General features: G+C 36.8%; 1 protein-coding gene across 1 annotated transcript in view; it reads right to left on the minus strand.

The window, feature by feature from the left end:
• The window catches only part of MGAM (maltase-glucoamylase), a gene marked incomplete at both ends in the record, with an annotated part of 194548 nt that overhangs the window by 26489 nt on the left and 151563 nt on the right, over positions 1-16496 (minus strand). The window contains 14 exons of the mRNA XM_080932402.1: positions 1411-1518; positions 3245-3373; positions 4768-4893; positions 5523-5635; positions 6063-6159; positions 7003-7171; positions 8143-8297; positions 9222-9455; positions 9957-10112; positions 11103-11270; positions 12666-12715; positions 13413-13501; positions 14278-14402; positions 15784-15840. Of these exons, the coding sequence (XP_080788528.1) occupies positions 1411-1518; positions 3245-3373; positions 4768-4893; positions 5523-5635; positions 6063-6159; positions 7003-7171; positions 8143-8297; positions 9222-9455; positions 9957-10112; positions 11103-11270; positions 12666-12715; positions 13413-13501; positions 14278-14402; positions 15784-15840 (1776 nt within the window). The remainder of the gene's footprint in view (positions 1-1410; positions 1519-3244; positions 3374-4767; positions 4894-5522; positions 5636-6062; positions 6160-7002; positions 7172-8142; positions 8298-9221; positions 9456-9956; positions 10113-11102; positions 11271-12665; positions 12716-13412; positions 13502-14277; positions 14403-15783; positions 15841-16496) is intronic.

Below are 16496 nucleotides of genomic sequence, written 5' to 3' on the forward strand. Positions count from 1 at the left end.
AGTATTGGTACAGAAACAGGTAGGTAGATCAGTGGAACAGAATTGAAGACCCAGAAATGAACCCACACACCTATGGTCATTTGATATTTGCCAAAGAAGTTGAAACCATCTAGTGGAAAAAAGAATTTATTTTTATTAGATATTCTATGTATTTATATTTCAAACGTTATCTCCTTACCCCTCGGCCTCCTTTTATGAAGATACTCACACTCCCACCCACCCACTTCCACCTCATTGCCTTGGCATTCCCCTACACTGGGGAAATGAGCCTTCACAGACAGCATTTTCAGTAATTGTTGCCTCCTTAAATTTTAAGTTGAGCACTTACTGTATCTTTTTGTAAAATAAGTAAAACATGTGTTCCACAGAAGTAGAGAAATTAAATGTTTTGCAAGCAAAAGAACATGATACACACCCTCATGCATTTGAGAGCATAACTGGTTAGTGTAAGGAGAATCTGATGAATATAGAATATTTATGAATTTGAATAAGAATCTGAGCAAGTTTAGAGCCTCAAAAATACAGAGACGAATGCTTGTAGCCAACCGTTGAGAACTGGGTCCCAAATAGAGGAGTTAGAGAAAGAACTGACGGAGCTGAAGGGGTTTGCAATCGTATAAGAGCAACAGTATCAACCAACCAGACACACTAGATCTCCCAGGAACTTTACTACCAACCACAGAGTACACATGAAGGGACCCATGGCTCCAGCAGCATATGTAAAAGAGGATGGCCTTGGTGTAAATCAATGGTTGGTCCTGGAGAGGCTCGATGCCTCCGTGCAGGAGAATGCCAAGGCAAGAAGGCAGAAGTGGTTGGGTGATTGAGGGAGCAGAGCTTTAAAAGAGGGCAGATGCAGCAGCTCATGTTTTGAAGTTCAAGTTCTAATGTGTTAGATGAGAAGGCAGAATTCAAGATGAGAGCACATGTCTAGAGCACTAGAGTGAAGTTGATAGATTAGGAAAAAGTTTAAATCTAAGAGCTACTATCATCAGGGGTCCAGGAATCTACATAAATTACCATTAATACTGAACATATGGGATGAGGACTAAAGCCATAGAAAGAAATCCAAAGCAACAAAATAAAGAGTTGGGTTTTTTAAAAAGTATTATTGGTTAAAAGTGAATGTTTATTTTAATTTATGTGGTAGAAACATAGGTCTCAGAGCCCTAATGTATTATTAATTTTGGTTTTAAAAACATTCATATTAGTATGAGTGGATGAAATATCGGATTATTTGTAAGCAATGACAACATTCCATGTTTTAGAGAATTTAATTTTGGCTCTAATGCTTGTGCTAGGTGGCCTCAGAAAGATTCCCTTTATTTTGTAATATATCTAGCATAAATTTATAGAATTTATAATAACTTATAGTGAGGTGGGAAATATAGGTATCTTTTTCAATCTTACCTTGCCCCAGACAATGTCATTGGAATCAGGCCATTTGATGAACACATTGTTTTCCTGTCCTCGAGTGAATGTAAGATAGTGTGTCTCATTGCCAGAAATGGCTGGATCCTATGGTAAGAGTTTTCAAATAAAAAAAAAAGAAAGAAAATATGAATGAAGCATCTTCAAGAAACTTCCACACCAAAACATGCTAATTCATAGCAGAAAGAATTAGTGACCCAAGAAGTAGTGTTAACCTTTTTAAAGTAGAAGACTTTACTGAGTACATTACTGAGACCAGTGAAGCACAATTATTGCTACAGGTACCCACAGGGGAATGCACAATCCTTAAGAACAATCTCAAAGACAATATAAATCTAGTCAATAAATGAAACATTCTTTACTACAGAAAGTACCTACCCAGAGCTGTAGCTTATGAAATGGGGAGGAGATTTTCAGAAACTAAGATAAAACATGACAAGAGTTATTTTTTTCCCTATCACACATAAATCCATTCAAAAAGCAAGAGGGGCAAGAGAAAAGAGAATTAAAAGAAAATATTGACTGCTAGTCATAAATTTTGTATGGTCATATTTGGAAAACAGCTTTCAAAGGTAAGGCAGATTACTAAGACATTACATTTAAAGGGAGGGGTCATGTATAACATTACACTGTATAATGGCAACACCCCTTAGGAAAGCAAAAATTCTATTCTGTGAACCAACATATAACTAAAGTATCTGTCCCCTCCTACTATATCCCATACTGACCTAGGTCATCTCTATATTATGCTGGTTTATAATTGTCAAGCAAAATATCACTGTCTAAAATTATATCTTAATACTTATTTCTTGATTGTCTTACTTCACTAGAATAAGTGATTTTTAAAAAGATAAAAAAGCACTGTCCTATTTAATAATCCATCTTTTCCCTACAACTCTACAATAATAAACTTCAAACACCAACATACAACAAATACATCAATTAACAAGTGAACAAACTCATACTCTAATTTTGGATGCTCAAAGATTCACTTGCTGATAATTAAGCACACTTGCATTCTGTATCTGTTTGTGAGTTCAAAAAAACACCGATAAAGTCCCAGGAATTCATAACTTCTAAGGATGATACTAATAGGGATATTTGGGGAGATGGTCACATGCTTTTGAGATTTTTATTTTAATTACATTTCTTTTTTCCCATTCCTTTCTTCAAGACTTCCCTGGGGAATACATCTACAAAATGCTTCCATAACCAAGGCTTAGAGAACATTGCAGACGAACGGGTAGAAAGACTGTAAGAACTAGAAGATCCTGAGCTTCCCAGTGAGATCCTGTCTACTAGTAATAACAGAAGCTACACCCATATCATCTAACCAATATAACTACCCAAATATTAACTGAATAGGGAGGAGACCAAAGAACGTTCCAAATTGCACACAGACAAGCCCAAGACAGTTTTTGACATTTCTTCTTCCCTGGGAGGAAATGAGACTGAAACACAGCAGGATCTCTGAAGCACAGCCAGAAACAGTACAGAATTCTGTTTGCTTTATTCATTGTTTCTTTCCACAGTTCTTACTTTAGCAAGAGCAAAATATCAGTAAGAGGTATTCCAGAGACACAAAAATATATACTAAAAACAAAAACCAAAAATATTTCACCTCTTTAAGGTAACTTTGACTTTTCTGTCCTTCTTTATTTATTTGCCTAAAAAGTTTTAAGAATATGTATTTAAGGGATTACAGAAAATTGTCAAAATGTACAAGGGCTTTCTTACCCATCATCTACTTTCTCCCAGTGGAATTATTTTGGAACCATGAACACAGGAACCAAAAGTCTGTCATAATACTCACCAGAATGAGAACGAATCTCATGCCATCCATCTTCATTTGATTAATCAGGGCACTGAGATTTTGAAAGCTGGGGCTGAGGGTGAAGTCCAACTTCCGGTCCATGTAATCAATGTCTATATGCTGGACATCCTATAGGAAGCAGCAGGCAAGATACTCAGGGTCTTACAGCAGATGCTTTGAAGGTACTGTAGGTGTTCTTGGCCCCTGCTTCATGACCCAGCCTGGGTGCCTTGTAAATTCCATCTTCTAACATACTCTTTTGCACATACTTTTCAATTCCATGTACTGAGATTGCTCTCTTATTCCTGCTTATATATCACTTGTCCACATTCATCATCTGCTTCTTCGACTACTGTTTCTGCTTCTCTTTCCCTCCCTCAATTCCTCTCCTCCTATATCTTCTAATCGCAAAGTGATGGTAAGCCCATCAAAGCACTGATTAAAATGTCCATGGGAGGATAGTAGGAATCCACCAAACAACAGATTGCAGATCTGAGTATTTGTCTGCCTGTGTGTGTGTTTGCACAATAAATCTCACTGAATTTATTCACTATGGAAGTGTCTTACTTTATAGCTGCCTCTACATAGCCTCATAAGAGGTTCTGTACCTGAAACTCACTCACACTGGGGTAATGAATAATAGGTAGAATAGTTAATATTCAGATGTAGAAAAGAAAGCATGCTATTTTATTTTAGCCTGAAGTGATAATCACCTAGATGTTTATTAACTCATTTGGAGAAGCATAGACTTGTAGAAAAGCCAAAACTAAGATAAGAATGAGTCAGTGAATTAACAACATTGAGGGCCTGGATCAGTTAAATGTATGAATTTTGTTCATCATGGAATTTTCTTGTATTTTTCTCATCTCTTTAATAAGTATATCATAAAACATATGTAAAAAGAGAAAAGCACAGCTTGCACCCATGTATCAAATGATCTTTAGTGAAAACTCTCATTTTATAATCCTTAATTTTCCTCTAAAATCTTAGCAGATATCTAAAACCCAAGAAAGGGTGCGAGAAAACTGGTAATTATACAAGAAGAAAAGGACCCCACAGGTGTTTTTTTGCTTGTTGATAGCCCCTAACTACTGTTTCAGAAAATTATTGGGGAATTAGATTATCGAATATACATATATGTTTCAAAAAAAGCAAAGTCTAGATCTGTAGCTGCTTCTTTCATACTCTCACTTGTCCAAAATACCCGTATTTGAGTTTCTATCATCATGGCCTGAATAATCCATAGCCACTGCAGTATTTCCAGCTGCAGACAATGAGTGTTAGTATCCTGTGTCCATCCCAATGCCCACTGGATGGTACATATATAACTCTTATTCATGAATCTTGCAAATCAAGGATGATTATGCAAAAAGGACGCATGCAATATATACAATTGTAAAGCATTCTGTAAAAGAATCTCCACAGCTCTTTCCTTACACTAGACTAACCACAGCTTTAATTTATAAACCTGTTTTCACTGTCCAATTAATATAAAAACCAGAAGGAAAGGGAGAGGTTCATACATAAGGAATCTCTGCTGCGACCATTGCAGAATACAAATTGTCAATTTCAGCATCACTCTGGTATCCATGGCGACTCAGCTGGAAACCTAAGGCCCAGTATGGAGTCATGGCTGGCCGACCAATCAACTGGAATAAAAACAAAATATCAATTACTACAATTTCTTCCTTACCTGCTGTGTATTTTTACTTAATCACCATGTCACACTCCACAATGATTTTTAAAATTTTATATTAGTTTAAAATATTCTAAATGAAATAGACAGATCCTATTAGATTTTGTAAGGAAGAAACTTGATCAGTTCTACTGAGTCCTGAGAACACTCGCTCAAGATAAATAAGGAAGTCAAGTGTAGAACAGCCAAGGAGGTGACACACTGTAGTTGAAGTTTCCTCATATTGCTAAGCTACTATCCAGAAACCTGAGACCCCTGTAGTCTTTCTTTATAGAATATTCTACAATAGAATACTGAGCAAGTGGTCAAGAGAGAGGTGGGTTCGTAGTATGGTGTCAGTACCTCATAGCACCAAAGTCTGGCATGTTGGCTTGAGTAAACTCGTGAGATCTACAAAGCCACTGTCCAGCAGATAAATGGGAAACTCTTTGAAAAACTGTTTTAGATTTGAAGAATATCAGTCTTTTCATGGGAACACCCATGAGTATAATGAACAAAAGAATCTTATGTTATTATTAAGAACATGATGTCGATATGCAGCAAATGCATGATGATGTGTCAGTGAATGGACATGTTTCCAACCTGGGTGTATTGCTGAGTTACAAGTTCAGGTGTTGGCCCCAGAACCATATAGAAGTCCAGAATCCCTCCTATGGTGCGATACGTCAGGGCAGGGGTGGGCTGGAGTGTTACATCTGTAAAGATTGGAAAAAGCCAAATTGGTAATGAGCTGTAAGTCATGCAGATAGAGATTCTATACTAAAACTGGCCATTTCATCCTCACTAATTTATATCCACTTCCTCTGGAAAGTCTTCTCTTAGATAATAGGATTGAGGTGAATTCCATGATCCTAAAATAAAATATACAATATCAAACAGCATATGTCACCCTGTGAAAAAAAAGTTAAGTCTCACAAAAAAATAGGGGGCTGTAGATATCCAAAATTTTATATTTAATATATGGTCTGGAGTATTTAATAAATCTTGAATTAATGGATGAATAAAGGAAAGCCAGTGTATTTTCCTTGCCCTTGAATATTCTTATTTCTAGTAACACCCCTGACTCCAATAGCTTGGTCACAGTTGTATATGGTGACGTATGAGTGTGCACGTTTGTCTTACCCATGGCATTGCTGTTCAACAGGAGCACTCCATGGGCATTACTATCTTCTTCCAATGCCATATAATAAGGGTGGACACCATAGGAATTTTTCCTGTACTGCAAGAAAAAACAACAGTATAGAGGGATTATCTTGTGTATTGTATGGATTCATCACTTGCCAAAAAAAAAAATCTATGTCTTATAGGAAAGGGTTGCATAAAAGTGTAACATCCATAAGGCAGAAAGAATTCTGGAATAAAGTCAGGTGTGAAAGATGCTCCCTGGCAATATGATGAGATGGACACATAGTACCTGAGCATAGGTAACCAGCAACATGGCAGAAGAGATAGGCTAAACTAAGAGGGTTATTTTAAATTATAATATAGTCAGAGAAGAGCCTATCTATGTGGCTAATATATACTAAGTCTGAGTCTTATTTCTCAGAGCATGGAGCTGGGAGAAAGAACCAGACCTTACACAATAGGGTAACTACAAATGGAAACTCCAAAAAAGTATATCCATATAACAAAGCAAACAGTGAACTTAACTCATGTTGGCTAAACTCTCCTGTCATGTTCTTCACAAAGCCTTGTTTGACCTTGTCTTCTATTCTGAGCAAAAATGTGTGAGATGTGTATATTCTCTGCCCCCTTACGATTACATAAACATATCTTAGCTTTGATTACAGAAATAGACACTTGCCTCCTAAAATTTTCAGTTGAGCACTTACTGTTATTTTCTATAAAATAAATAACATGTGTGTTCCACAGAAGTAGAGAAATTAAATGGTTTTCAAGCAAAAGACCATGATACACACCGTCATGCATTTGAGAGTATAACTGGTTAGTGTAAGGAAAAGCTGATGAATATAGAATATTTATGAATTTGAATTCATGAATTTGAAGTCTGAGCAAGTTTAGATAAAGAGTAAATGATTGATAATTGTATTTATGTCCTTACCAATGGTGGCTCATCCCGAGCAAACATTCCCCATGTGTTCCAACTCATATTTCTTCTGAAAGATGTATGATCTGTTTCCCCAAAGCCATAGATGTACTGAGAGGGAAGACGAGTTGAAATGGACAGGAATGTCTCACTGAACGTGAAGCCAGGAAGTTGGGAATCCCAACTGCAATGCAAAAACACCCTTTTATGGTAAGCTAATGACCACAGACCAGAGAAAACACAACACACAGTTGGAAGCCTCTAATTATTGGAATCCAGGTTCAAATGCTGTGAAATGATCATAACACAACAGTGGCCATAATTAAGCTTAAATTTTCCACATCTGCATTTATATTCTGTGATTTGCAAGAGTCCGTTTTGACCATGTCTCATTTATCCTTCTATGACCAGTTCTTAAAGCCTGGTATATCAGCTTGTGGAAACCTATGAAAGAGGTCCAAAATTACTGTGTGATAGAAAAATTTGAAACTCTTTAAACAACCATTTGAGATTACAAGGAATTTCCTGATGAGAGAAGTATATTTATGGATACATAGTCAAATCAACAAAAGCCCCACACAGGAAAATATACACATGCCCATGAAATGACAATCTCTACTGGGGAGAGAACTTCTTCTCAGGCAAAATTCAGACACTCCATGGTAGGATGGACCTGGTAGATGATATGGTTAATTACTGACAACCCTTGCATACTTAATAATACAAAAGAAGTTGTCTGTTATAAGAATAAGAACAAAAACTCTAAGAAGCCATTCCTCTCTCTGTGCTCCTCTCTTCGTTCCTCAGTTATTCTTAATGATGCTTAATTGAGAGCAGACTCATGACTTATGAAATCTTTTGTGCTTACTAAGTAGTTTTCTGCTCTCATTAGCAATTACAATAAACAGCATATTTTCTTTTTTTCTGAAATCAAATGACATCATTTTTTAAAAAATAATCTTTCATTAATTTTTCAGAGTTAATGACTGATAGAAAAATAAATTACCTAGAGAATCAAGAGAAATTCATATTCATGTCAACAAACATGCTTATAATTATATATTTTCTCAGGATTAGGGGTTTTCTTGTAATAATTAAAATCAATGTAATTAGATCTATAGTTGCTTTGGTTAGAAACAAATAAACAAAGCTTACATCACAGTACCGGAGCTTTTACGTTGAATTTGGAGTCCAAATGGGTTGGTCTTAACACTTACATCATACAGGCAGTTCTCAGAGGAGCCAAGCGGTGAAGAAGGGATGTTCAGAGGCACTGGGACCTCATACCTTTTGTTACTGGTACTGTAAATCTGAGAAGGCGAAAAAGGGGTGGGGGGAGTTTTAACAGGATCTTGCAGTGATGCTAATACATGTTAACAGTGCCCACTACAGAAACTAATAAAACTACTGGAAGTGAGTTAGAGTCTCTTCTGTGTATTTCCCACCAAGCAGACTCATGTTTCTCCGGGAGATGGGATGGCGTTTTAATGACATGTGTGATCTGAAATACTGATCACAACAGAAGATGCAAAACTGTGCTGGATCTAAGTTCATATCCTTACCAGCTGTCCTTTCTGACCTTGACTTCTGAAAACTTCTGCTTCCGTAAGTTAGCGATTTGCATTAATTGTCTGTCTGTCTGTCTGTAACAGAGTCTCAGTGTACCTTTGGCTGACCTGAAACTTGCTATTCAAACCAATAGACCAATCTCCATAGAGATCCACCTATCTCTGTTTTTTGAGTATTGGGATTAAGGGCATGTACTTCCATGCTGGGTCATTAACAGTCTTTCAGTGACCTCATTTGTACAGAGCCTTAAACCAAAAACATCCATATTAAGAACACAACATTCTTGTGGTACTCCTAACAATAGGGGGAGGACTGTCTCTGACTCTTTAGCCATCTTTGGGACCTTTCTCTCCTACTGGGTCACTTTATCTTCCAGTCTTGATATGAGGTTATGTGCCTAGGGTTATTGTAACTTTTTATGTCATATTTGGATGATGTCTATGAAAGGCCTGTTCTCTTTTGAGGAGACACAAACGAGGAGGAGGAGAAGGAGGAGGAGGAGGAGGAGGAGGAGGAGGAGGAGGAGGAGAAGTAGATGTGGAGGAGACAGGAGGTGAATGAGAGACTGGGGGTAGGAAGGTGGGGAAACTACAGTCAGGGGGATATAATACATGAGAAAAGGATTGCAAAAAAGGGGGAGTCAGCAACTGTAATGTGAGGATTACCTTGACCTGCAGCATATTTTCTGTATGGTAAGTCACACTCAGTTTAAGAGAGCTGATCTTTCCGGAAAGAGGATCAGAGACCAGTCTTGGAGCTGCTGCTGCCCGGGCAGATGTGGAGGTTTCCAGGAGGGTCAGGTCCATGGTAATGCCTGTGGGTTGGTACTGAATATTGCTGGCAGCATACTGGGGGATGGTGTCATAGAAACAGGTAGGCACTCCAGGAGTAGTTGTATGCTGGAATAGTAGAAGAATTTTTGTTGAACTTCTACACTACAATTTTGAGCCTCTAATTACTGAAGGAGCCAGTTAACACAGAGTAAACCTCAAAAAAGTGGGTTGAATTGCTCCCCACAAAAAGATAAGTTTTAAGCCCTAGTAGTATGTATTTGACATGTTAGAGATAATGTCTTTGCAGATGATCAAGTCAATATGAGGTCATTAAGATGGGCTTTCATTCAATATGATTAGTGTATTTATGAGGAGGGAGAGTTCAGACACATGCAAACACACACTCAGGAGAATGACATAGTTGAAGCAGTTATTAGAATGGCAATAAGTTTCTAGATACAGTGTATCTGAGAGAAATAAATATCGATCACCCATCACATAGAGTTTGCATAATGCTTATCAGCACAGTCTTGGAGTGACTAACGAGTACTCAACCTCTTCAAAGTACTTTTCAGGTGTCCAGTTACCTGCTATAATTTTTTCCAGCTTCCTGGTTAGTATCATTACCTCCCAAAGGCACCCTCGCTGCTTGCAGCTTTCCTCCGATACTGCAGGATCCTCAGGAAAGCAGTTAAATTTTTCCAGGTCACTGACTACCAGTTTCCACTCAATGGAGAATTCCTGTCCCAGTTTCAGTCCTGTGAGGTTATTAATGATCAATATCTAGGAAAAAAGAAGACTCCAGTGACAAACCAGCCTACTAGGAGTTATGGAGATATTGTCCTTGGCTGATGGTAGAGAAGTCAGGACTAGGCTCTTTCTCCAATATCACCTCAGAATATGTGGAATTTACTTGATTCATAACATTTTGGAGCCACCATAAAAGCTTATGATGCAGAGCACTTTAGAAATGTGGATCACAGCAAGCTATAATATTTAAACTTGTTATCCTTTTGTCAAGATGATTGTTAACAAGACTAATGGTGACAGTAATCAGTAGAATCCAAGTAGTGTGACAATCATATTACACATTATGTGCATTAATTCTGTACATAGACCAAGTGCTATGAGCACTATGATTGTCTCCATTATGTAGATTTAATAGCATGCCTAAGATCTTACGATGGAGAGAAAATAACCAGTATCAGTTCCTATCCTGTGCTATATGTATTTGCTGGTGGAAGACATCTTACCTAAGAAATAATAAATTTTTCAGGAAGTAAATGAGAGAGCCAATAACTTTAACCCTCTATATGAGTTCATCAAGTAAAGGAATCATTCAATGGTAACTAAGTAAGAATATAGCTTGTTTTCTCTCACATTTTATGTGAGAGCATGGAAAAAAGCTTAAAAGCAACTGCAAGGAAAAACAACAACTGCATCTCAAGCATGGTTCTAACTTCAACAAAGGACAAAAGGCAATACCCCAGAACCTCATTTCTACCATTTTATAAGCCATCTCATCCAGTTTTAAATTAGCATGAGAAACTTCTCTTTGGGCACTAATTCTTGCTATCTTCTTTATAGTCCCGATGACAATAAAAAGAAGGATTCATACTTGCATGCACACATTTCTCCTGTGATAGGATGGCTGTGCCAAGAAGAAAATTGCCTCTGTGATGATCCAAACTCACAAAGGTAAAGAAGGGAAAGCTATCAGAATCCCAGGACAAGGCTTTCAGCCAAAATCCCGGAGATGGAGTGATCTCTTACATTTGCTGAAGCATTGTAGTTGCAGCTTGAAATGGGGATGATATTGTTATTGAATAAAACATTACAATCAGTTGGTTCTTTGTCCATCCCCAAGATTCTGATGTCTGTGAACACGATGTCATTCGGATCCACATAATTATTATTTATAATTTTTGCCTGTAAATAATTCTGGGCAGGAGGGAGAAAGTAATTTTAGACATCGTGTGTACACATTCAGCATCTCTTGAAATTCAAGATGTTTCATTATTCTCTAGTTTTGTCTCTCAGGTTGATTTTCTTTTCTAAGTTGGTAATAACTACCCCTAGGGCAGGTGCTGATTTTATTTGCTCAGAAAATATAATTTCACCTTATAGAAAGTTTTAGCAGTTACAAAGCGAAGTAATCTAAGCTCACACAAAACCCAAGTTGCACACACACACACACACACACACACACACACACACACATACATTCCACAGTAGTTTTTAATTTTTATTTTATTGTTAATGATAAAAGCTAAATTTCATGAATGCTTAATAGTGGCAGACACTATGCTAAGTATCTTGCATATATTATCCCATTTGAGTTACTCGGAAAGCCATGAGATTGAAATCTCTATTTTTTTTAAAGATAAGGGTTCTAATTCATAGACAAATTAAATGACTTGTTTATAGAAACAGTTAAAAAGTAGCAAAGCTGAGCTAAACTCACTAGTAGATGGAACCTTACTTTGAGGAAAAGTAGCTCATTTTGCTAAGTACAAAGAATACAGTTCCATACAAAAAGTCTCCAGTGGTGTTTAAAAGTATTTCAAAAGCAATATAGTGGAGGAAGGAGCTTTATACAAAAAGTGCTGGGGTATCTGGATCTACATAGGCAAAGAGTTAACATATACAAATTAGACTAAAATCACCCATAAATAACAAAATAGATATAGATAATAAAAGTTTTAAAAAATAAAAAAATATAAACATCGAGAAACACTAAGCTTCTAAAGCCAGGTAGATCCAACAGAGAAAATAATAATAAATTCGGCATACCTAATTTTAATTATTTGCTTTGTGAAAGTTTTTAAGAGGAAGAAAAGGTAACATACAGAAGAAAGTATTTCCAAACCATATTTTTAGTGGCGGATAGGTATCACAGATATTTACAGGCCATTAAAACTAAGCTGTTAACCAATGCCCAGAATCATCCAGTTAGAACATAGACATGTGATATTTCATCCAACATAATATGAAAAAATAGGTAGACATGTCCAAAACTTTCATGATTAGACATCGAAGAAATAATAAAACAAGTTAAGAAGCCACACACAATGACTAAAATGGGAAAAAAATTGACAGGTTCAAACAAAAGTAATTATGTAGGAAAAACATTACTTATATATTAGTGGTACAAATATAAAATAGACAACCAATCTGAAAAATAGTGCAGATGTTTCTTACATTTAACAAATGTACTAATTTCAGACTTAGACATGAATTTTAATGAAATGAAAACACACACAGAACACCAAAACCTAAAAAAAAAAAATCACACTAGGAAACATGAAATTTATGTTCTATGAACACAGTACTTACAGATGTAACAGAGAAATCATAGAGAATGTACTTCTTTTCAGACACTGTGCCTGAAAGAGATAAAGTGATGTGAATGTACTGTTACTATGGGAAACAGTGAAACAATGGAGTCACATCCTACTTATTTGAATTCTTCTGCATATAGTCTTCTCAACCAAAAGGCCACTTTTGTCAGCCTCTGTAGAACCTCAATGGACAACTTTCTCTGAGGTCTCATGGAACTCTATGCCTCCCCTTGTTAGCATTTAAAATATTTGAATGTTCCATACGGTTCTCTATCTTCTTTGACTGTGATCTTGTCAAGGTCAATATTTATAGTACATTTATCTCTATGTGATTGGCATGCAGTGTAATAATGAGTATTAAATATTTATAAACCCTAATTCTATTTATCCTAAAAGTTGCCTGTTGTAGTTACATTTTACAACACAAAACAAAAGACCTACATTTTATACATCTCTTTCAATAGTAAGGAAAACAGTATGATGATATGCAGTAAAGAATCAAATGCAATACTATTTATTGCTTTGTCCGTGTCAATAACACATAAGGCTTACCTGTGAAATCTATTTTAACTCATTGTTTTTAGATAATGCAGCTTTTAGAATGAGTTTTAATTTTCCAAGCTATTAAAATTTTCTATGATGCTAAAATATACAACAGTGATAATGGATTTGGTGTCTCACTGCAAAGCATTTGGTGATGAATTTACAAAGAATCATCACTATGGCCAATGGCCAAATCTACCTTTAGACACGCCATCATCCCAGTACAGTTGGCCCTTTGCTTCTCGCTTATAATCCAAGGCAACGATGAGTCCCAAGGGATTCTTCCGGCTGCGGAAAACAATTCCAAGTTTCAGACAATGATGAAAGGCAGAAACCAATGAATTTGCCCCTTAATGAATCTACCCCTTGATGCCTAGGGTTGTATCCACCAGAGTCTATCCTAGAAATTAAGTGGATTTTAGCATTTTGTAAAAAGACTAGTGTGGAAAAAGTAGCAGAATGTAGAAAAGAGAGAAAGTAAGAACACGATGTAGTGAGGTGGGTTTGGGACCATTTTAACAGTGCGGATTGGACCCTGTGGCAGGTACTCTTGTGAGTACACTCCTGATACTGTCCTTTATATTAACTCACTTAAGCCCCACAAAGGTGCTAAATGATCAGGCCATCATCTTCTCTTGTTTACCAGTAACACATGTGAACACAGAGACACTGTCCAATGTTAACGCATGTGGGATACTATCAGACCAGAGTCTGAACTCAAATTCTCCAGAATCTGAGCCATGAAACTCCACACTACATTGATCTCTGCCTCCTACTGAATACTTCTCATATATTTAGGGATACACCTTAAGATAAAGTCTGTCCATAGGGAAATTCTCAGGAAGATTATTTTGACTGTTCTTACCATATGATTTAATCCAAAATACAAAAATGAAAAGTGAGACTATGTTTATCCCCCTGAAGACAATTTGGGGCCAACCTTGAAAGGAGAAGATTGCCGGGAGTGGCAGTATTTCATTTGGCCCATGTGCTCTTGGTTTTTGCTTGTTTCCCCCAAAAAGTTTTACTGAGATTCAAAGTAGTGAGAAGACACTGAAGCTTACCTGGCCTCTGTGGTTGTGTTTGGCTCCTGGGTGGGAAATATGTAGCCACCTCGAAGATGAAGTCCGATCCTGTCACGTGAGAGTGGCATGTCTATAAACTGTTTCCTCCATTGGACAGCCAGTCCCTGAGCAACCAAACGAAAGCAGATCATATAGGAGACTGCAGCCAGGAAAAACACTACAGATCCTCTAGTCCAATCAATTTATTTTAGAGAGAAGAAAATGGAGATCTTCAAAGTGAGGTGATTTCCTTCAAGGTATATGTATAGTAGAGAACGGAGCTGAGACATCAACCTATCCACCTTGTCTACCTCACCATCCTGTGTGCTATAGTTTGCATCTTGGATTTCCCCCACAGTCTTACGTGTTAGAGGCCTGGTCCCAGATTCAGTGCCATTGAGAGCTGTTAGAAACTTCAAGGAAGGGGCTCAGCATGAGCTATTTAGCTATTAGAGGTGTGTGTTTAGTGTGAAATGTAAAGCCCTGACCTCTTTCTTTTTTTTCCTCTCTTACAACACAATTTAAATAAAAGAGGAATACATATACAGATTTTTAAAGGCAATTTGGTATAACACTATGTGAATATTTTTGTCAGTACTTAATTCTTTTAGAGGTTTTATAGGATGCATTAAAATCCCACTAGTCACCATAAGCATAAAGTACATGTAGGACAGAACGTAACATGGAAACAGTCAGAGTTTTCTTGGTGAGTATAGATTAAGCATAATGATCTTTGAATACCAAAAATTGCCACAAGGCTATATTCTTAGCTCTTGGATTATTAGTGATTTAACATGACCTCATTCTTATACCGTCTGTCACCTGAGACTTTGTTCCTTCTCATGCTTTCATCACTAAACTGCCACCAGCCAAAAACAATAGAACCAAAGAATAGAGCTTTGGAAATTGAAAGCAAAAGTATAGAGAACCTTTCTCCTTATAACCTTGTTATCTTGTATATTTGTTTCAATAACAGGAAGCTGACTGACTTAATGGTGATTTCAACACTGAGTTGAATGGTCTGCTTTCACAGACAACTGTTAATAAAGTGATTAGTCCCAATTACCAGCATAGCAGTCAGATTGAGACAGTGAGATTCTATAAACCTATTGCAGATATTAGAAATAGCTTCTTTAGTGACATGAGTGTTAATGTCCCTCTAAAATTCATATGTTGAAACCTAATACTATGTGTGATTGTATTAAGAAATGATTTCTCCAGACAAGTGATTGAATCATGAAAGCTCAGTGAGAATCTACCACTGGTAAAGTTGAGAAGACATTGATCTTGGATTTTATAACCTCCAAGGGCTGTAGACAATAAAGTTCTGTTGTTAATAAATTAAAAAGTGTGAAGATTTTTAGGTTTTTATTATACCATCTTGAATGAACTAAGGTGGCTGAAAACATTACTTACAATCAACTGATTATGAAGCCTTGTGTTATCCTACCATGAATTCCCAAGCCTGTTTTAGAATTGTTTTCTGCCAGAAACCACTTCACTTACTGTCTCATAGTCATACCAGATGGCATCTGGGATATAGGCTTTCACTTGGTCCTGGCCCTAAGAAAATAAAGTAAGTAAGCAATTTTAATACACACACACACACACACACACACACAAACACACACACACAAACACACACACACACACACACAAACACACACACACACACACACACACACACACACACACACACACCTTTATAGCTTAAAGATCACCTCTACACCATTGTCCATGGCTATCTGAATGAAACTAAGAGCCATTTGAGATCCTCCTGTTATACCAGTAAAACACATGAACCCAGAAAAGCCAAAAAGCTTATTCAAAGTCATGTTGTACCTAGAAATTATGTTCATTTTATTTCTGTTTTCATGCATTTTTCTAGAAGCAGAGTTTTATTCTCAGTTACAATGTCCATTAACTCAGAGAAGACTAAGCCAACCATATCCACAGAGGAGCAAAGTCACTTGTTGATTAGATGTAACTGAGACACCACCAGCTCAAAGAGCCTTTGTTATCTATCTTTTATTTCTGGTTTGCTATCTTAGCAATAGTTTGTAAAAAGATAATCAGTATAATAAAATTTTTCCCCAACACCTCACTTCTCACCCTTGCCCATGGCCATATCTTCCTATACTCCACTTTCTCCCATCACTCTTTTGCACACATATTTTGTCTTCCTAAGCCAATCCTTCAGGAGAAAAAAAGATATCTAG

This window comes from Micromys minutus, assembly GCF_963924665.1.
Source record: "Micromys minutus genome assembly, chromosome: 18".
Classification (NCBI taxonomy): domain Eukaryota; kingdom Metazoa; phylum Chordata; class Mammalia; order Rodentia; family Muridae; genus Micromys; species Micromys minutus.